We start from the raw sequence: 22,145 nt of genomic DNA, 5'->3' as shown, positions 1-22,145 counted from the left end.
GTGGGTTGGTTTCATTGGGGTTCCCAACCTCTATGCAAACACACACAGCATGGGGAATAAACAACTGGAGTTAGAGATGTGCACATGCCTGCAGGGCAACACTCTTACTGGAACCATGGAGACATGGAGGGATGGCTTCTGTGACTGGTGCTCGAATGAAGTCATACAGAAGGATGCATCTCTTCAGCAACAGATAGGAGCACCCTCTCATTCACAAGCCCTCACCTTCCCAAGACACTTCAACCATATCTATTGGAAGGACAACACTGCAGGCCATAAGCAATACAGGAGGTTCCTAAAGTGTGTTGATGATAACTTCCTTCTCCAAGTGATACAGAAGCCAACAAGGAGAGGTTCTTTTCTGGGCCTTGTTCTCACCAACAAGGAGGGGCTGCTGCAGCACGTGATGCTCAAGGGCAGCTTTGGCTGTGAGTGACCATGGAGTGGTGGCTTTCAAGGTACTTAGGGCAGGGAGGAAGGTGCACAGCAAGCTCACTGCCCTGGACTTCAGGAGAGGAGAGTGGTTTCTCCAAGGGTAGAGTACCACTGACTGGCATCGGAGCTGCATCTCTGCTGTATGATGTAGAGCATAGTCTATGCAGAATTATAGCCATTTAGGGAGCAGGATTGGCTGGATTTCAGATTGAGATAACTTTTTAATGATTCAGAATCATTAAGTTACATGCATTTTTATCCTGTGGAAACTCATGTCCTTCACAGCTGCCACAGCAAGTAGGTGTAACTTGTTAAACATAATGATTCAAATCAGCAGTTTAACTTGTTTAGGCAGACTGAGAAGCAGTGTTGGAACTATGCACATATATATTTTCCCACACTGGTTATAGTTATATTTTAGGGTCTTAACCCAACAAGTTAAGTTTAAACCCAACAAGTCTTAGTTGGCAACTAAGAACCTCACAGTCATTCACTTACTTCCTCCCCATCCTGGTGGAATGGGGAGAAGAATCAAAAGCAAAACTTGTAGGTTGAGATAAGAACAGTTTAATTATTGAAATAATAAAAAAAAGTAACAATAATGACAGCAAAAAGGAAAAACAACTGACGAACAAAGCAATTGCTCACCATCTGCTGACTGATGCCAGACACCATCCCTGCACCCCAGTTAGCCCCCCTTACAGGTAACTCCCTCAGTTTATGTAACAGGGCAGGATGGTCTATAGTGTGGAATATCCCTTTTGTCAGTTCAGGTAAACTGTTCACGCTGTGCTCCCTCACAGTTGTTTTGGGTTTTCTTGTTGTCATTGTTTTTTTTTTGGTGGGGTTTTCGTTTGTTTGTTTCGGTTTTGTTTTTGTTTTGGTAGGTAGGAGTTTTTAGTTGTGTTTTTTCATTTTTTTTTGTTTGTTTGGTTTTTTTTGTTTGTTTGTTTCTTTCTTTCTTTTTTGGGTTGGGGGGGGGGGGTTGTGGTTTTTAGTTTTGGTTTTTGTTTTGGGTTTTTTTTGGCTTGTGTACCACCTCACTGTCAGAGCATGAGACCAAGAAAGTCCTTGGATAAACACAGCTTAGCAACAACCAAAACACCAGGGTGTTATCAACATTATTCTCATACCAAATCCAAAACACAGCAATGCACCAGCTACCAAGTAGAAATTAACTGTATCCCAGCCTAAACCAGGACAGATCTTTGGCTCAAAAATTCTGTCATATGTACATTTAGGTTCTTTAGCAGACAGTACCAGTAAATACTGCTAAAGATTTAAGATGACGAACTTTCATTGTGCTTAAAATAATTTTTAAGAGATACTGGGAGGTGAGGGGGTCAACCAAAGCTATATCTACATAGAGAATAACATCTTTATAAAAAAATATTGCTTCCAGGTTGTTAGTGACCAGGCCTGGATTCTTACAAGCTTGCCAAGCATTTTTATTTTTTTTTATGTCTTCTTCTTGTCAAGATTGAATATAATGAGCTGATAAAGAGATGTCTGACTGCAGACATGACAGCTATATCAACTGAAAATCACTGAGCATGTAGAAGACCAATACTTACTAGTCTTGACTTGCCAAAACTAAGCAGAACAAAGATGGAAATTTGATTTACTATTTTAAACTGACTGTTCCAACCACCAGACTAAAGGATTTCCTAGGGGATGTGTGTATTACAAGAGTTTTGTTTGCATTCTATGCTGACTTTAGAAGCTTTCCAACAACAAAAAAAAATGCCCCCCCCAAAAAAATACCACAAAAAAAAAACCAAAACCTCTATAACAAACAAAAAATAAAAAATAAACAAAACCATTCATCCATCAAATGGATGAATGAAACCATATGATGAATACTGATGGGCTCCTGGTAGTTCTGATAGGAGAAACACAGTAACCATCTCTTCAATTCATCCACTATTGAATGTAGTCCTCATTTATGTCTGTTTCAGTTGATTAAGATTGAAGGCACAGCAGAGGTTACTGCATATCTACTTATTTCAGTTCTGACTATGGAAGTGTAGAAAAATAGTTTGCTATACCTCTTTTCTGCAGTTATATTTCTTAGTTTACATTTATAATCCATTATATACAATCCACTAAGGTATGTAAAATGCCTCTTAAATCACCTTCAAATTTACTTAATCTTTTTATGTTACTAAAAGCATGGAATAGTTGAAAGTGAAGTATCAAAATTAATATTATTATTTAAACTGAATAAAGGCACTATTAATGGTACATTATGGCTGGGTGTTATATGCAGATGAGAGGCACAAGCATCAGCTACAAAGACACAGCTTAAATACTGAGGATATTGTGTCTCTGAATTAGCAACAAGTACTTTATGTTTCTATAGCAGTTAATCATAAGAAGTTAAAAACACTTAACAAATGGGTAAAGTTTAAGGAAGAGAAGTAATACTGGTCAACACCTTGTTCTAGATCACATGAAAAACTCAACAACAACATAAAACCAGATGATCTGCCATTTTTTTATACACAGTGAAACATTTTATTGAATATTTGTAAAAGTTGCCTTGAGCCCTAAGCAGAGTCTCTGGATCCTGTAATAAGATAAATTATAAAATCATTCTTCAACTACTGATATAACAACTATAAGGAAAGTTCATGAGGGAAATATTCAGCTGTGGGTTGAATGCAAATTCAAATCCACAGCATAATGGGACCTGCCTCATTTATTACAATGTAGAAATCTTGTACTGGTTTGGTCTTGTGCCACAGAAGACCCTACACTTTAGTAGTAGGCTATTAAAAACAACTGTGGACAGCAGTGGTGTCTTATATTTTTGAAGAGAATTATTTTTCTTACTTACACTGCAGAAATTATGAAGTTTATAATATAAATTAAAACTCATAATTCTTAGATTTACTGCAGATTGTAAATTTGTATTTATAAGCTTGTATCTGAAAAACAATATATGGTGTCTTACCTGGGCAAATGTTCAGTTTTTTGTAAAACCAGATAATTATTACTTCCTCGGAGAGATAAATATTGGAGGATAATTGCCAAGTGCACTACAGGTTAGCTGTATTTTGCAGATAGACAAAAGCCGCAAGTACTCTGTGAACAATAAACTGGATTTTAGGAAATCTACTTTGTAACAAAGAGTTTTTATAATTGAATATTTTTAAAATTGAAATAATTAATATTAATAATTAAATTAAAGTAATGCAAATGCAATATTTTGACTTTGGCAGTACAGAATTTTGGTCCTGGTTATCCCAGGGCAAATACCCACATGTCCAACTTCAAACACTGCTATGGAACTGAAGACTTTTTCAGTTTAGAAACTGGATAATTTAGTATGAAATGTGAAAATATCCTGGAAAACTAAAACTACAGAATAAGAACGGAAAGTTACCATAAAGAGGTGGCTATAACAACATGTATTCAAAAGATAAGCAGAAATATCCCTTACCTTTTTCTCTTCGGTCCAGATTCAGCAGAGCTGGTGCAGGAAAAGTATTTCAAAAGTAAGATGCGTTTAAGTCCTATGAAAAGAGCTGCAGATTCCCAGTGTTTTCAGCAACTGAAGTTTCTCATCAGAAAGAATATTGCACTGCCTATTCTGCTGCTTTACTGTGATAAATTATTCCTATTCTTTCAGTCAACTACAGTAAAATGATGCCACAGGAAACCATTCCGTTCTGAAGCAGATTAAAAATGGAGATGTCAAGACATGAACAAACAGGGCGGAGCCCAAGCCACTCTTCTCATGCCAAAAGTGCCAATTAAAGATTTATTTTCTTATTCTGCTGACTTCAGAGATCCACCCAGTGTCAGAAATCGGTATTGAAGTCCCAGAATATCCTGTCACTGTTCACAACACTCTAAGGTAGCACTAAAGTTTTAATCTCTGTAAAAAAGTTTTGACAAGCTGGGGGCGGGGGGTGTGTTTGGAAGCACCTTCGTCATCTGTGAAAGGAATCTGCATTTATGTCTTATTTATGCCTTTCTCATCACAAACATAAACAAAACTTGGTGCTCTGCCTTTCAAGATATTAAATTCTTCAGTTCTGTGAACTCTAGGACATCACTATAATAACAGGAGGTTATCTCCCAGCTGCCAAGTCTTGCAAGTAATTTATTTTTTCCTGATGACATGGACATTTGATAATACGGATGCAGAAATGAGAATGACTAGGATTCAAACAAGATCTTCTCAGAAGAAATCTCAATAAATAAATAAAAAGTGAACATTTTTAACACCCATAATTATTTTAGTAGAATGGCTCATGACTTTTAAAAAATGTATTTTGCAGACTTTTGTCTTGAGACTTTACCAGACTGCTTTTATGTTAATTATTTGAGACTTCCACATGTAAATATGTCCAACTATCTGGAATTCATCTTATATGTTTAATTTCTCTTATGTCAGACACTGATTTAGGTGTCAGCCTTAGGAATGCTGGAGCTGTTTTTTTTCCCCTTCCCCTAAAGATTCAAACCCAAAAGAACATTTGTCAAAGACTGTGAAAATGAGAAACTCAAGAACTCTTCCAGAGTCAGAACTGCCACACAGAGAGCTTTTGAATTTGTTTTCTTTTCTTTTTTTTTCCCCTGAAAACTGATCTTACAGTTTTACTAGGAAAGGCTCACATGAAAATATAACTAGTAATTAAAAAATTTCTGTACAATAATCAGGGCACTAGTAGCTGCCGGCTGACATAAGGTACTGAAACTTTTGCAGAAATGGCTCATGGCATGATGTTCAAGAATTGACTTAGGACATTTGCATATACACAGTCAATTTGAGCCTATTGATGTCACTCTCTTCCTACTAAATAACACAAGGAGATTTCTGCATTGTATTGCCCCTCTGAAGTCACTTTACATCAGGGGAATTGAAACAACCAGCCAAGAAACTTTCCTTTCTGCATCAACTAAGAGAGAAGATTTTGATTATATATTTATATTGTTAAATGAGAAAAAAAAATAGCAGCCACATGCAGCTGAAGCACTGACCTCTCAGTAATTGACACTGTGTAACTATAAGGCTACTCTCCAGATCCATTTGGACTGCTCTGAGGAGATGATTCCAGGAAGTCCCTAGAGAGTGGGCTAGTCCTAAGCACCAGCTGGTCTTGAAGGATTGAATCTAAGTTCAGCAATTTAGCAGAACAGGCAAAGTCAAATATCAACCCTCTGTGCTTTTGTGACTACCAACCCCTTCAACTTGTTTCCTTGCCAATTTAAGGTTCCTGAGCTTTCCTGAAAACAGTGTAAAGAAAAGTTGTTTGGAGCTGGACAAAACATTTAAAATTCTTTCGTTTTCCTACATATTCATAGTTCAGATTAAATGTTAAAATAGCAGTGCTGTGCTGCAAGAAAAGTTGAGAAATTGTCCTGGCACTGAGGGTCACATCACACCTCTTTATCTATCAGTTTAATTCTCCAGGCCTGGAGTCCCAACACTTCACAGCTACTGACTGAGAAGTAATATGCATACTCCTTTTTCGTAATATCACTTTTATAAGCCATTCATTTTTTTAAGTCTGGCTCTCTTGTTGGAATGTTTAACGGTATAAATAATCAGGCAACCTGGTGGCACAGTCCAATGGGATGTCTTTTTCAGCTAATATGAAAAGACATTGAATGGAAAAAAAATTAAATAAAACCTACACAAAAGAAATAATGAAAAGTCATTGCAGCTGTTTTTTTAATTTTAAAAAAACCCCACCTTGATACTCTGGTATCAAGGATATCCCCTAACTGTTGCTGCTCCCCACCCTGTTGCAGCCCGTTTTTAAGAGAAAACTCTGCATATTTCCAACTAGTACAGACACATTTTCCACCAAAAACTCCTGTCAACAGCCAGGACTCTTTGATATTCTGTCCTTAACCCTGTACCATTACATCGTGGCCCTGCCTGTGGAGATTGCCATGATGCCCTGCTGTCATAGAACACTTAGCATCCTTCCATGACACCAGAGATTTTCTCCTAGAGAAGCCAGACATAATCCTCTTTTAGACGGCTCTCTGTGGCTCCACAGGCCATTCAAGAGTCATAGATTGGCTTGCATTGGAAGCAACTTTAAAGACCATCTACTTCCAACCAACCAGAGACACTTTCCACTAGATCAGGTTGCCCAGAGCCCCTTCCAACCTGGCCTTGAACACTTCCAGGCATGGAGCATCCATGAATTCCCTAGGCAACCTGTTCCAGTGTCTCATAGTAAAGAATTTCTTCCTAGTATCACATCTGAATCTACTCTCTTTTTGTAATAAAGCCATTTCCCCTTTTCCTATCATTACACACCCTTGTAAAAACCCTCTCCACTCTCTTGTCAGCCCCTTTAGGTACTAGAAGGTGCTAAAAGGTGTCCCTGTACCTTCTCTTCTCCAGTCTGAACTGCCACAACTCTCTCAGCCTATCTTCATGGGAGAGGTGCTCCAGCCCTCTGATGCAGCTCCAGGATGTGATGTCTGTACTTCCACCAAAGAAGTGGAAACTTATTATTGCTCTCCAGTACAAACTGCTGTCCTGATTAGCACTTCTGTACTTGCACAAGAGCCATTGGCTTTCCTTAGCCATCTGCGTTACACTGATTCCTGATATTTGGGGCTATGCACAGTTGTGGATAACTTTAAAGCAATTCAACTTCTTAACATCCCCTTGCACTCCTACACAAGTGCCTTGCTGCTATGCTGAAGCTCTTCGGCAAGCATTAGTACTGCCTGCTCTTAGCAATAGTAAAATATGACATTCATGGTTTTCCTTATGATGATACCAAACAAGAAATGGCCTTAATTGATCAATCAGCGAGGACAGTGGGTCTTTCTGGCTGACACATTCCTGTAAATGCTCTCATCAGCCTTTCTAAACAGCAGTCACCATTTGCTTCTCTTTAGAGCCGTTTTGCAGGATTCAGCCCTAGGAGATGAAAACATTGCCTGGCTGTGCCAGGAGTGCCAGTTACATCTTGAGTCCTCATGGCCATCCCCAGATGACCACCTTGTTGCACCTCAGCTTCTCCTCACTTTACTGGTGTGACTCACCTGGTGGCTCATCCTGGCAAGGGGGTGTGATTGCATCAGTAAAACAAGTTTGGTGTGCCCCAGATTTTCTCTAAGAGCACAGCAATACTCCAGCACTTGTCCAATTTGTTTGGTCCGTAACATCAGATGAAGGGTCAAAACCACAGATGCAGCACACCTAGACACACAGGTTTCCTTTGTAAATTTGCAAGGGGATTTTATTCAGATGTCCAAACGATGTAACCACAAATACACTTATTTAATCATAAACTTTTTCTCAGGATGGGTAGAGGTCTGTCCATGTAGAAATGCTGATGCTACTACTGTCACTAAGAAACTTTTCACACAATGCATTACTTTGGAATACTCATTGTACCACATAGTGACCAGGAGACTCATTTCCCAGGACTGGTTGTCCAGGGATCTGTCAAGCCCTAGGAAACCAAGGGCATTTACACTTTGAAGCAGCTGAAAGGAAGAAATCTGTTTAAGAATTATAGTGGCCAAACTTTGTGAATAAACCAGCCTAAAATGGACAAATGCTTTCCCTTTGGCCCTAATATAAATCAAGATCACTGTGAATAAAAACACACACTATGTCCATGGGAAATTGCAACAGGTAAGCCCATAAGGTTACTGCATAGCTCACCTAATCCACCACACAGATCCAAGCTACAGGTGAGCTCTAATACTGGCAAGACTATTCACTCACAGGTTGAAAAAAATATCTTTCCAGAACTTGCCTGTGAATGTACCACCATTCTGGACCACAGATTTGAGTCTACACCAAAGTGACACACACATGACTCAAGATCAACAGCATCAGATCCATAAACATGCTCTGCCCTCAAACAGTTGAAAATGTTTGTATCTTTGAATAAACTATTAAAATGCCTTTCTTCAGCTGGCCTACCATTATGCTAAAGACTTAAATATTTCAAAATGCCGGGTGTGTTCCAATATCCCTCTTCACTCTAGTGAAGATGTCATCATGCTTCCCATAGCATGTAATTTGTCAGTAAATCAGCCAATTTGGAAAACCCTGAAGGCAGAGATTCCTTTTCCAAGATGACAGATGGGAACTGATCCAATTGATCCAATAGAGATATACATGAAGCTCCAACTCCTACCCATCACCTGGATTAGTTGCACCTGGGAACACTTGTTATTTAAAAGCAAATGCAACATGCCACATAGGATAATTCTCAAAACTGCAAGACATGATAGGATATTGCTTCTATATGTTTCTACAGTGTTTTTAACAAAAAGAAAGGTATTGTACCTTTGACACATAGATGACAATGCAACACTATAATTTCAGAAAAAAAATCTCAGGAAATTATTGTGAAATTTATTTCTTCACTTTTCTCCTTCCAGCATTCTCTGTGGAACCCAATCCATTGCAGTATTAACCTGTCAAATAGAAAAGTTACAATTGTTTATATTATTTTGAATCACACTAATTTGAGCTTTTAGTTTCAGACTTTATGTTTTGAGGAATATCTGAAGTATTTAAAAATCACTGAGGAAAGTACCAAAATAGTGGAAAGTACTGCACATAATCTACTGTGTATGTACTTGCATATCTACCCAAGCATAAAAATTTACCACAAACACTTGGTCTGTTAAATATCTTTAACTTGGCTGTAGCATCTGCATGCTATAAATAACACTATAAATAACTATGATCAATCCTGCCTGTACACAATTTGAAGAATTAATGAACAACAAACATCAAAGGGAAAAAATAAAGCATTACACACATCACAGTCTTTGGGGTTAATTATAGGCTAGGTGTCCAATACAAGTACAAACTCAACAGTAAAAGCCTACAGCCTTCTTTGCCCTAAAGAGCCTATGAGTTCTATGGCTCAGTTTATGACCTTGCTTGCTTACCTCTCTTCAACATGTTGCACACTTCTTGAATGTTGCTCAAAGGCTTGTGTAGGGTCTCAAGGACCAATGCAGAATCCTCAGTTGAAAACCTCTGAGGATACAGGAAAGGGTGCTGAGGTTCCTGAGAAGAAATTTCCATTCTTTTTAGCAACATCTAGCAGGAGAGAGTTAACTGCTACTTGAGTGTGTTTCATCTGCAGTTATCTGCAGTGATTATTTTATGTTCCTAAAAATAAAGTCTCTTGCAAAAGAAAAAAAGCTTCTTCCTGTCTTTTGGGAAGACAGAACTCTTAGAATCAGATCTTCCATCAGACTATTAATACCGGAGGTGAAAACCTAAAATCACACTTTGACATCTTCCAGATTTTAAAAAAGTCTTTTTTAGTAACTGATAGGTATTGAATAATTGCAGTCATAAAAAGATTTTTCTCATCACCAACCGCACGTCTGAGATCATAACAATGTGACTGATTTGTATTTTACCATTAATTCACAATAAATACCAACAAAAAATTACAGACTACTTATTTAAAAAGCTTTTATAAATAGTCTTCTGTAAAATATCTCATTTTAGTCTCTTATCTCATATAAATATCTCATACTTTTACCTCATCCAAGGTAAGATCCTTTTAGGTATTTAATATAGTTTGCTCAGATATATCTCTTGGTAAAATATTAATTAATTTAAAGCATGTAATGAGGCGAGTATTTAATTTTATCATTATGCAGCTCTGCCTGCTATTTGAATGTGATTCTCTGTTCTTTTTTCAATCTTACTGTCTCCTCTACTTTTTATTCTTTTTACTTTCATATGTATTTTGAAGGCATTGTGTTCAAGACAGTGTGTTCAGACTATGTTCAGTAAGAACTTACCTACACTTAGTGCTTATTTGAAGTTGGATGCTCCTAATTGGATAGAAACTGCTTTCTTCTTTGGAAGATTTCACACAGCTTTCTGTTAAAAAAAAAAAAAAGAACGAAAAAAATCCAGAAGAAATGAGTTAAGAAACAGAAGAACAAAATTATGTCAAATTGTGCAACAATGTAAAATTGTGGATTAACTGGACATTGTGTCAGCTGGCACAGGCGGAACACAGGAAAAACCACATAACTGTGGAAGAAATGTAAAGAATATATTTATCTTTGTTACCTTACCAATGAGGGGACCTACCTTGAACCTATGATAGTAATTGACACTTGCAAAGCAAGAAGAGCAAAAATAATTTTTGCCTAAGCCAAATATTATAGTACCAAAATATACTGAATGTCTTTTATATTCTGAAATCTGGGCAAGTTATTGTAACTCAAACTGTGCTTCTTTAAAAAAAAAAATTCACGTTACTTTTTTGTCATTGAATTTAACTTACATGGTAAATATGTTACTAATTTCCAGCCTCATACTTTGAAACAATTCAAATTCTGTGCAATGTACAGTCTTCTGTATTTTAAATTATTCTATTTGTCCTTTACTGAAAATATATTCACTATTTAATAATTTTTTCTCCAGCAGCAATATAATCTGTTTCACAGGCATTAAGTCAAATGCAGCTAAAATAAAATTTCTTCATTTTTTTCTCTTAAGTTCACACATTGCGATGAAACCTCACAAAAAATTCTTTATATATTACTTGTGTCATAAGCAAGGAAGTTTCTGCATGTTTTCTATTCAAATGGCAGCTTCCTTGCAGTTTTCAAATGTTTATGGCCTTTGTTTTGCTACCTACACATTTGAACAATCAGAAAAACACATTCTTTTTACACATGCTCTTTTATTCCCTTTACAGAAAAGAATTTAACACTATCAATTTCTCTATTTATTAACTGTGGTGAATCTGCTTCTTTCTGAAAATTTACAATTACTCATGTGATAACCCTAGATGATAGCAAAAAGCTAAGAATATCAGATGACTGAAATGAAAGAAGGGACATCTGATACCATAGGATATACAAAACCACTGGAAGATTCTCAGGGTATTCTTTTACAGATGGTTAAGCACAGATGGTTAAGTCTTCTCTTAGACAGAAATTTATAATACAGATCATATAGCATTTTTGAATAAATTCAGCACATTTGTTGGATGAACAGTAAGTAAACATACAATAAAAATCAACAGAGTGGGAATACCCACCTCAGGGTAATTTCCCACAAAAGAGCTGAAAAGTTTTGCCAATACTTTTACAGTTCTAGAAACGTTTTCCTTTCCTGTCTAAAAGCTACTGATACTAATTTCCTACTGGTGTGTGAAAACACTTAGAAATTAAGGTAACTGTTCAAATGCAACCGGAATCAGATATATGCAAAGCTCTGGGATGTCTAAGTAAGGACGTGTGCTGGGAGGGAAATTCCCGCAGCTTACATGTAGTGATACCGAAACTGCTTTGTAACTATGGTGGATTAGATTTCAGACATGGACATTGGCACCTAGCGATGTTTAAAAACCTGCTTCACCTCCAGCTGCTACTTGAGAAAGTTTTCTGTATGACCTATATAATATTTGCATGATTTTAGTATATTTTGCGGGATATGTAAACTAACGTAACCCTGATTCCTAGAGACATCAACAATTTGAATAGAAGTACTGACACAAACAGCATACTAATGTAGAATGATGTATATGTGGGCTGGGGAGGGGGAGTGAAAAAGCAAACCTTTAACTTGCTTTCCTGTAAACATCTTCAAAGAATGCACATCGTTTTAAACAGAAAAATAATTGAGAAATTGAGGAAATGATAGACACCTTCCATTACTCTATCCTGTTGTGTATGAGGTCATTGCAAAGGTATCTATTTTGAGTCATATAGTTTGTCCTGTTAGAGCAAAATAAGAGGGTGAAAAGTGTTTTGAGCAAGGAAAAGTAAGCTTGCTTGGCACAATATTTTGGGCTTTACAAAGCATATGCGTTATCCACTCCCTCTACTCTTGTTGGATTTAAACAAAGCCTAGAGAGGAAGGCAAGGGACAGCAACATGATACTGAGTTTTATTTTGGTGCTTGTGATTTCATAACATGTTACTCACTAAAAAATACCCTACAAAACATCTTAATAATTCACTCTCAGGAAAAGCATGAAGACACAGCCATCTTTCTCCAAGTTTGAAAATCATTGCAAATCTGCAAAGGCATTTAGCATGTATAATTCAAAGGAATCTCTCAGGTTTCCCAGTTTTTAAGGTCAGAGTTTGTGAGTTTTGAGGAAACACTAATTTGACTTAGAAAGGCTTTATTTAAAATGAGTTTTTTTCCTTCACAAGCAAGTCATCACTGCTCTCCAGTCTTGGTAGGATGTTGCATCCCTTAACAACCAACTATGTAGCAACAGAATGCAACTTGATATGAAAATAAAACAAATGATTGAAGGTGTTTATGCAGTTGTTTTACACTCTCTGATGCTCACTTGTCACTTTTATCACTGAAGGCATTAGGGCATTGAACTTCTAGGCAATTACAGGTCTGGAAAGCTTTGCAGAAACCTCCTTCTTAAAACTTTTAACATTAGTTTAGCTACTAGGAGGGTTCTGGGGGTCAACACCCGCTGCTTTCCCTTCCTTAGCAGCCCGTGCACTGTCTGGGGAGAGCAGCAGGGCACAGGCCGCACCGACAGAGAAATGGCATCCAGCATCCCCAGCGAGCACCCAGGAGGCCCAAGCTCCCGCAGCCTGGACGGCGCTAAAGAGAGCTGCCACTGCTCGTCCTGCGCCGAAGGGCAGGGCAGGGCAGGGCAGGGCAGGGCAGCCCGCCGCCATGCCACCGCCCCGTACCCACACAGCGCCGTGCGCTCCGACAAGATGGCGGCGGCCTCCTCCCTCCCTCCCCAGCCAACATGGAGGGCCGCGCGCCCATTGGCGCTGGCCGCGCGCCGCCGCCGCGCGATAGGCTGAGGCGCCGGCTTCCCCCGGCCGTGCTGTGCGCCGTCCGGCCCCGCGCGGGGAACTACATTACCCAGGACACCCCGCAACAGGGGCGCTGCTCCGAGCCGCTTCTTTTCTTACGCATCGCGGCTCTGTCTCCTCCCAGGCGGGCGGGGCGGGGCGTGGTCTCGCGAGAGTCCGCGCGGGCAGCGGAGCGGGCGCAGGGCGCGCTGAGACCGTTGTCGTGGGCCCATGGCGGCCGCGGAGGCGGCGGCCGCGCCCGACCCCAGCGGGCTCTCCCCGAAGGAGGAAGGGGAGCTGGAGGATGGCGAGATCAGCGACGATGACAACAACGGCTTCGGGCCCTATGGCGGCGGCTCCGAGCGTGCCGGCGGCCTCGGTGGCGGCGGTAGCAGCAGCAGCAGTAGCAGGCCGTACTCGAGGCGCCGGCCGCCCCCCGGGTTCCACGGGAGCGGCTCCATGTCCTCCCCCGGGCGGCCCTTCCCGCGGTCGCGGCACCAGCCTCCGCCCGACGCGGGACACGTGCACGGCCACGGCGGCTACCGGCCCAAGGACTCGTTCCGCTCCCACCCGCCGGCGCCGCGGATGCCGCCGGGCTCGCACTCGGACACGGGCCCCCGGCTCTCCTTCTGGGAGCGCAGCCACAACGCCCTGGATCGGTTCCGCTTCCGAGGCCGGCCCTACCGGGGCGGTGGGCGCTGGGGCCGCAGCCGAGGCTGCAGCGATCGGCCGGGCAACCCTCCGGGGAGGCCGCCCGGAGGGGGAGGCGGCGCCGGGTTCAGCAGCAGCCAGGGCTGGAGGGAGCCCTCCCCTCGGAAATGTATCCTTGAGACGCCAGCGGGTGGGGGGCCCGGGCTGCTGCGGTGGGCCTGGGTGTGGCCGGCCGCGCTACGTGGCCGAAAGCCGTGGGGAGGGACGCGTTTCCCTCCCGCTCTGGCAGCGGGATTCCCGCAGCGGTAACGGAGAGGGAGGCTCCCAAGCTAATCCTGGGGGTTGGCCGGGACAGCCGGCCCTGCTTAAAGAGAGGCTGCTGGGAAGTCGGATTACTGCCGTGGCCTGGCTTGCGGCTTGGCCGATCCGTCGGGTGCAGGGAAAAAGGAAAAGCATAGCCTGAAAGGAAGCTTTTGTCGGTTGGATTCCGGGCTGCTTTTCTAGCCCCAAGTGCGAGTATTGTGAAGTGGGGTCAGTCTTCAGTTTTATTATGTGTAATTTGTGTCACAATTGTAAAGCCAGAACCCTAAGCTTGTTAATTTACTGTATTGGGCAATGAAGGCTCTACCTTTTTTTTCATTTTCGCTTTCATCCCTTCAGAGGCTATTACACATAGGTTTTGCTTTAGTCAGTTTTAGCTAAGCTGGAGTGGATCTGCACGCACAAATTGTAGTTTATATGGGCATTCAGCCGAAAGCCATACCCACCATTTCTTGTAAGATGTTCTCCACTGATTGCTCATAAGAGTTCAGGTGATGCATTACGAGAGTTCTGATGTTTGGTCCTTTAAGGAGCAGGAATTGTGAAAGTGGTGGGAAAAGCTTCCTTAATTTTTTTTGTTTGCTGTAGGAAATAATGTAAAGAACTGATGCTGAGTGTAGCTTGAGGAGTCACTAATCTGATTTAGAAAGTCAGATTTAGCTTGGGGCAGCCTGGTTACTTGACATAAGTGCATTGTTGCCTAACTGCAAATGTAGATGAGTGTAAAAAGCAGTGAGCAAGAGAGATGGTGATTAAATCCTGTTGTCCAGAATTTTACAGTGTTCTATTGTCCTTCATATCAATAGTCAAAGGATGTGTTTTTGCTAGAACCACTGGCGTGGGTTGATCTCTTGGATCTTGTATTATTTATGTCATTAATATTATTTATTTGTTTAAATGTAGATGGAATATGTAAATTAGCAATACAGATGCTTATATTTAGTCTTCAGCTACAGTATTATTGAAGGCTTCATTGGAGCCCTTCATTCAAGGATTTTATCTTGAGAGGCAGCAAGTGAAGATGTGATTTGCCCAAGGTTTCATAGTAAGACAATTCTAATGCTGAAAATAGTTTTTAAGTCTCTGCAGTGTTGCCCTGAGTACGTGAAAGTGTTTGCTTTCTGTGTAAGGAGTCATTTGCAGGGCAGATGTGGAGATTGTCCTAAACAGAACTTTGAATGTTTCTTAATGAGACTGATGCAGTCTCCTTCTCTGTTTTAATTAAAAGAGCATTCAGAATGGCTAATTCGATTTTCAAACCAAGAGTAGAAAATGAGGATGATGAGAGTGTTTTTATTCCTGACACTTAAGATTTATGCACCTGTTGGAACATGGTAGATGGAGGATGTTCTATTACTCTTGCTCTTTAGTAAGTGAGCATTTAGTTGTTTATGGATCATAATTAAGGAAGGTCCATAGTTTCCCCTCAATATAAGTTACTTTCTGTTTTTTTAACATCCTTGCCACCTAATACAGCCAGTATTAGAGAATTAATAAATACTAAGTTACCTCCATGGTGCTAACATTATTGGAGTACCAGTGTAGTTCATTGGCCTGTGACTTCAGAGGAGATTTCCATATCAACTGTACAAGGAGAATTGTGGCCTGGAATGGTATCTGAAGTTCTCCCTGGAAAATAATATGTTTTAAGTGTCTTGAGTCCTGACCTTGGCTTCTTAGTAGCCAGTGGAGTGCTGTGTTTTGGGCGTAGTGTGAGAATAATCTTGGTGACACACTGGTGTTTTAGTTGTTGCTGAGAAGTGCCTACACTAAGTTATGGACTTCCAGGGTCCCATGCTCTGGCAGTGAGGAGGTGCACAAGAAAGAAGCTGGTAGTGTGCAAAACTGAGACCCAAACTTGGCCAAAGTGGTGTTGCACACCACAGAATGTCGTGCCCAGTGTATAAACTGTGGGGAGCTGGCTGAGAGCCACTGATGGCTGCTCTCAGTGGGGAGTGAGCAGTTGTATTGTGTATCGTCCTCCTTCCTTGGGCATCATTCCACTCTCTTTTTGTTATCTCCCTTTTCATTATTATTACTGTTTTACTTGATTTCTGTTATTAAACTGTTCTTCTTTAGCCCACGTTCCCTCAACCCACATTACCTTTTTCCAAGTTCTTTCCCTATTCCACGATGGAAGGGAGGGAGGAGTGAGAGTGTGGGGTATTAAGTTGCTGACCAGGGGTAAACCATGACAGTCTGGTGAGACAGGGATTGTTTACTTGATTTATCCTTGGAACTTGTGCTTTGCATAATGTTTTGTAGGAATATATATGTAAGTGGAGTAAGGGACATTCCTTAGGGTGAAACACTTAAAGAATTCCTGTTACTTTTTTTGGGATGTTAGCTTTTATTAGGCTTTTCTCTTTCAATTCTTGGCAACTTTAAGCTGTTATATAGTAATTCTCCAGGAATTCTTGCCTAGAGAATTGTGGAATATGAATCTGAAATACAGAACCATTATGGAACTTGCTGTTTCCATTGAATTCTGAACTTTTCACAGTGTACATTTTTCTTCATTTTTAACTCCCGATTTCTTCTTTTTGGTTCTTGGATGAAGTTTCTCTTGAGTTGGTTGAAGCACAGTTGTTCTAATATATACATGCTTGTCTGCCTTTCCCAGCACTTCATGGGGTCTTGCATTCTGTGTGGAAGCACTAAAAAAAAGTTTCTGTGTATGTGAACCACAGAATTTCTGGTTGGAGTTTCTAGCAATTGCATTATCCTGAGCACAAAAAACATCTCAAAACTGTCTTGTTATCCATCTCCAGATGATTTTGGAAGCTATTTAAATATTCAATAGGAAATAGCAGTTAGACTTACTGGCTTCAAAATTGCTTGTGACTTATGAAACTACAAATGTAGCTGGCTCTTTGGAGGTAGATATGTGTTGGAAGGGAATTTAGCAGATATGCTTATTGCATAATTTGGTGTTATACTGCGTACAGCTTGTGGCATTTTAAACATACTTATAGACTGTTTGATTGCTTTTTGGATTTTATGTAGTTTATCTTTGCTGGCTTCTGCTTTTTGTGCTGACACTTAAGAAAGCTCTGTATAACAAAACATTTCCTGGTATTATGGAAGTAGCTTTTGCAGGATATTTACAGAGATTCTTCATACTAATGTTAGAACTTAACACAGCAAAACATCCAAGTAGTCCATGCTTATTGTGAGCAGGAGACAAATACGTTTTCCTTTGGAGTCAGTATGTCTGCATTCAGAGGATACCTATTTTAGCTTCTGGTTTTACTCTGTTTGTTTTAAGAGGTGATGTTGTTGAAAAAGCATTTTGTGTAACTGGGTGTGTGAGTCAGCTGTTATCACAGTGGGGTTGATACTGTGAGTGAAATGAGTAAAACCTGACTTGGTATCCTGAGAGATTTCTCCTCGAGCATGATTATTTTGCATGATCATTTTTGAGGGTCAGGTTAAGGTAAGGGGAGTTGATAGTGACATAATGGTGACAACTTTTGTTCTGGCCAGAGGTGCCTAGGAATATTTCCACTGTTTGCCTTGAACATTCATAGGTAAACTTTTCTGAGTAATTAGTAATTCCCAGTTGTCTTCAGCATTTCTGAATGTTTTGATTGCAAGTCTTTGTTACTTTTTTTTTATTCCCTTAAGTTGTTCATTGATTCTTCTGTGCCTTACCTCATTTGCTGAACGCCATTTACTGCAGTGTGTAATTGTGCTATGGCCAGATTTAGTATTGGCTAAATGTGGCATTTTATGAAAGTCTAAAATGAATAAGAAGAAATTTAACCTGTCTTTTTCAGAATATCAGATGGCGAGTCAGTACTGGAGTTATGAATTCTGGAAGTTTGACTTTCCATGGTAGAGAACCATGTCAGCATTATATAGCTGTTGTTTCCAGGACGGTGGTGTGAGTAGGAGATGAGACTTCTCAGCAATTCATCACCTTCTTGTCATAAGGAGGCTATTTGAAATTGTTGGTTTGAGAAAATGTTTGTCAATATGTAATCATAGCTACAACTTTTGCATGCTGCTTGTATTTATTCAGGATATTTTTCAAACTAGCCTTGAGATAAAATATATGAGAATGGTCACATTTGTCTTAATTGGTCTTCAGTGGTAATATTGCTACTGTTTTAAGATTATACAAGTGCTTATCTTGAATTTCTTGACCTGTAATTCAGCTAAAACTTTTGGAAGGTCCCCATCTAGAAAGCAGAACCACTCTTCTAAAAATGAAAGCTCTGTGGAAGAAAGTTTTGAGGATCTGCTCTTGAAGTATAAGCAGATACAACTAGAACTTGAACACATTAATAAGGATGAAAGACTGGCTTTGAGCAACAGGGAAGAAAATGAAAAACAAGATGATGAAAAAGCAGTGGACACCGAGGACCAAAAAACTGTAGAAAATGACAGTATTAAAACGGACTCTGTAAAAGAAGGACCTCCTGAGGAGAAAAATCCGGTTATGGGCTTTCAGGCATTTGAACTGAAACCTCTCAGACAAAGACTGCCTACTCCAGCTGAGAGGAGCAGATTGAAAAAAGGCAAAGAAGGAATGAAGCAGTCCTCACAAAAATCTGAAGCAACAGAATCTGGCCAAGGTAAAGAAATACTTGTAAAGTTATTTTAGCTTGTGAGCTTTTGTTTGCTTGCTATTGATGCCTTGTGAGGCCACCTAGAACAGAGGCTAGGCAGTCTTAAAGGAATAAAGTAGGTATTTATTAAAAAGGCTTTCAAAGGATACATTTCAGGTGGTACAAAAGCCTGGCTGTGGCTCCACCTAAGATGGACGCTTGGTCCTGAGTGTTTACAATTTTATTTTTGATCCATTTACGAATTGGGGTTAATAGTCCAATTACAGGTTGGTAATTGGAGTTATGAAGTCCCATCCTCCCAGATTGCTCTCCTCAGTCTGCTGTTACTTACGCTTTTTGGGCCTGAAGCTGCAACAGTGTTCTTGGGCTGGAAAAGGATTGTTTTGTCTAATTAAACTGTGAAGAGAACTTGCTAACAATTCATATGAAATTCACAGTTGCACACTAAGGCAGTACAGAATCTGAAAAATATGAAAGCTAAAACTTAAGGCATCGCTATTACCTATTGTATTTATTAGGTGTTGGGGAAAACTTCACTGTAATTAAAATGTTAAAAGTTACAAGTTAAAGATTTAATGTACTTGACTCTTGTGGTTTTTAATTAATTGAATTACATAAACGTGTTTGGAAGCATGCTTTTGCTTCGGATTTGTATTTTAAACAGTGTGTTTTCTTAGACTGATTGTTTGGCAAAAAGCATGAGGACAAGACTTGAAGGTTTTAATTGCTGTTCACAGCAGAAATCATTGACTTTCTACTGAAAGTTTTACTTTTGCCTTGTTCTTTTCTGCAGAAGCAAAATGTGGAGTTTTTTTAGCTGAAAAGAGAACATTTAGAGACCCCTTTTTCTTCATTTCACCTTTATGTGTTTTCTTAAGTGTAAGATCAGGATTATGGAGTATTCTGAGTTGGAAGGCAACGATTATCAAGTCTGACTCTTAAAGTTAATGTCCCATACAGAGATCAAACCCACAACCTTGACGTTGTTAACACCATAAGACATTTTCACAAGAATTACTTTGATCATTATTGATATTAACAAATAGTCAAGAAATCACAGACCAGTAATGGAAAGGATTTGTAGACAAAGTGAAGCCGAAGGGTAGAATACTGATGTCTTGAGCAAGATAGTTCTGGGCTGCTGACTAAAAAGGGTAATTGCAGCCAGTTACTGAAAAACAAGTGACCATGTCCACCAGGCCTGTACTAAAAGCACTTGAGCTTACTTGTAAGTCTGCAGCAAAATAAGGCAGCTGACTTAAGCTTCCTTCTCTTGAGGCTGCGTGTCGTTCTAGTGAGTGATTGCTGTGGTTGAGGGTGGTGCTTGAGGCTATCACTTGTCATCTGGTGTTCGCTAATTTGCCGCTGTGTGTAAACTATCAATGTGAGTGGGAAGAGACAAAGTAGTTAATGGATTGAATAAGAGTGCAAGTGAGTAATTGGCAGGAATATGAAGAAAGGTAGGACTAGAGCAGTGAAAGTCAGAATGATTTATGTGTGACTTCAGAACAAGACAGATCTTGTAAAGAAAACAAAAGAGAAAACTGATAACTAGTAGTCAAACCACTTCATTCTAGGTAATTTCTCCCTCTTGTGTGTTTCCCGTTAATAATAGACTTTTTTTTGTGTGTGTTCTTTAAGAGGTCATACAGGTTTTATTGACAGATATGAAGAAGATATTGACTGATATAAAGAAAACTAATTTTGGTAATAAAAACTAGTAGTCTGTAGGAAGAGAACACAGGAGTAAAAGAGATATTTAAAAAGCAAAATAGTCTCAAAAATCCAGTTTCCAAACTTAAAAGCACTGAAGTTGATAATACAGTTGATACAATAGTGAAAAATAAATGCTGTAATATGCATATTAAAAGCATTTAATTTTTTCATGATACTCAAATCTAAGATACATGAATGATCTGAAAGCAGATGAATTATGTATGAGTGAATGTTTATGACAATGTAAAGCAGGCATCCAATGCAAATTCAGCTAATTGGAGTTATTGCAGATTCATGTGTATTAAGTGAATATATGCTACATTAATCTCTTTAGTGCCACAATACCTGCTGCATGTATTGGGAAATCAGCAAAATTTGATTTTCACATTTTTTTTTTTTAATAGTGTACTAGATGTTTCTGCAGGCTTGTAAAAGTTGAGGAAATTGTCTTAAAACTTAGGAAAGTTTCAGACTCTCATATTAATTCTCTGTGGTTCAGGTGCTTTGACAGGCTTGACAGTATTCCCTACTTTTCTTCCCGTATTGTGAGTTAGCCTGTTGTGTCCTTGTTGTCCCCTTCTGGTTTGAAAGAACATTTGTACTTGTATAGAATGTCCCTTCATATGCTTGCATCAAAAAAACCTACTGTACCATCTGTCTTTCTACTTTCATCCTCTGAAGTAGATGGTTAGGAACTTGACATAGTATGCTAACTTTTTAAAATTTTTTCTATAGTTCATATGGGTATTAGATATTACTCTTTTTTGTATATGCATTTTTTAAAAATGCAGGCATGTGCAAAGAGGAAGACTTCTGAATTTTTTAAGTTTCATTTTTGTTTACATATAAGGTCTTGGTGTACTTTGAACAGTGCCTTTCTGAATGTAATTTTTATGAAATGCTAGGAAGAGTTAAAGTTGTACAGAATCTGAATTTATTTTTCACCATTTTGAATTGTGGGAAGGAATCTTTCTTTGAAGAAAGTAATTTAGCAAAAGAATTCCAAGCTTCTCTAAATGTTTCTTTCCTTTATCTGACGCATATAAACATGTATGGTTATATAAAAAATGCGTAATTATTTTCAGCCAATTATATTACTAATTTATTATTTGCTATAATAAAGTATGTAATACTGAAATATGTACAGCATTATGTATACATGTGTAAAATACAGTATGTTAATATGCGTGTATATATATACATTATGAAAACATGTGTAAAATACAGTATGTTAATATGTGTGTATATATATACATTATGAAAATTTGCTATATTTTGTGACATCTAAGAAATGAATATTTTAGCATCTGAATGTTTATAGTGGGAAAACTATAAACTGACTGTTTATAGTCTGCTGTATGATTCATTTCCACTGTTCATTCCATGCCTACTTTTTTGTTTTCCTTTGGTGTGAAATTGAGCAAGTGTGTTCTTACTGCAGCTTTGGGCCTTCATGTTTAATTTTGCAAAAGAATGACCAGTTACTCAAAATAGCTGCCAGTGAAATTGGAGAGGCTCAGCTCTCCATAGCAGCTGATATGAGATGGTGGTATAAAACACATGACAAGAAGTCTTCTTTTCCCCTTGTTTGCAAATCTGTTTTTCTGTTTCTTGAGGTAGTACATGTGAACCTTAAGACAGAGTTACTAAGAAGTGACAAGTCTTGCCATAGGCTTA

General features: G+C 39.2%; 2 protein-coding genes across 7 annotated transcripts in view; one reads left to right on the top strand and one right to left on the bottom strand.

Moving 5' to 3' along the window:
- Positions 1–13,391, bottom strand: part of TMEM19 (transmembrane protein 19) — a 29,190-nt gene extending 15,799 nt beyond the window's left edge. The window contains exons 1-5 of one of the 3 annotated variants that reach the window (XM_064419512.1): positions 13,277–13,391; positions 10,210–10,291; positions 9,337–9,457; positions 8,723–8,853; positions 3,392–3,522 (exon numbers count right to left, since the gene is read on the bottom strand). The gene's annotated coding sequence lies outside the window, so the exon portion shown is untranslated. Of the gene's footprint in view, positions 1–3,391; positions 3,523–3,880; positions 4,053–8,722; positions 8,854–9,336; positions 9,458–10,209; positions 10,292–13,276 lie in introns of those variants that run through there. The other 2 variants (XM_064419513.1, XM_064419511.1) reach the window with 2 other exon arrangements.
- ZFC3H1 (zinc finger C3H1-type containing) overlaps positions 13,366–22,145 on the top strand; it is a 41,759-nt gene continuing 32,979 nt past the window's right edge. For all 4 annotated transcript variants that reach the window (XM_064419508.1, XM_064419507.1, XM_064419506.1 and 1 more), the window contains exons 1-2: positions 13,366–14,026; positions 18,339–18,758. In XM_064419508.1, the coding sequence (XP_064275578.1) occupies positions 13,438–14,026; positions 18,339–18,758 (1,009 nt within the window). In that variant the 5' untranslated portion in view covers positions 13,366–13,437. The remainder of the gene's footprint in view (positions 14,027–18,338; positions 18,759–22,145) is intronic.

The sequence above is a fragment of the Passer domesticus genome, chromosome 5 (assembly GCF_036417665.1).
Source record: "Passer domesticus isolate bPasDom1 chromosome 5, bPasDom1.hap1, whole genome shotgun sequence".
Classification (NCBI taxonomy): domain Eukaryota; kingdom Metazoa; phylum Chordata; class Aves; order Passeriformes; family Passeridae; genus Passer; species Passer domesticus.
Note: the sequence above shows the minus strand (reverse complement) of the source record. Positions and strands in the feature narration are given on the sequence as shown.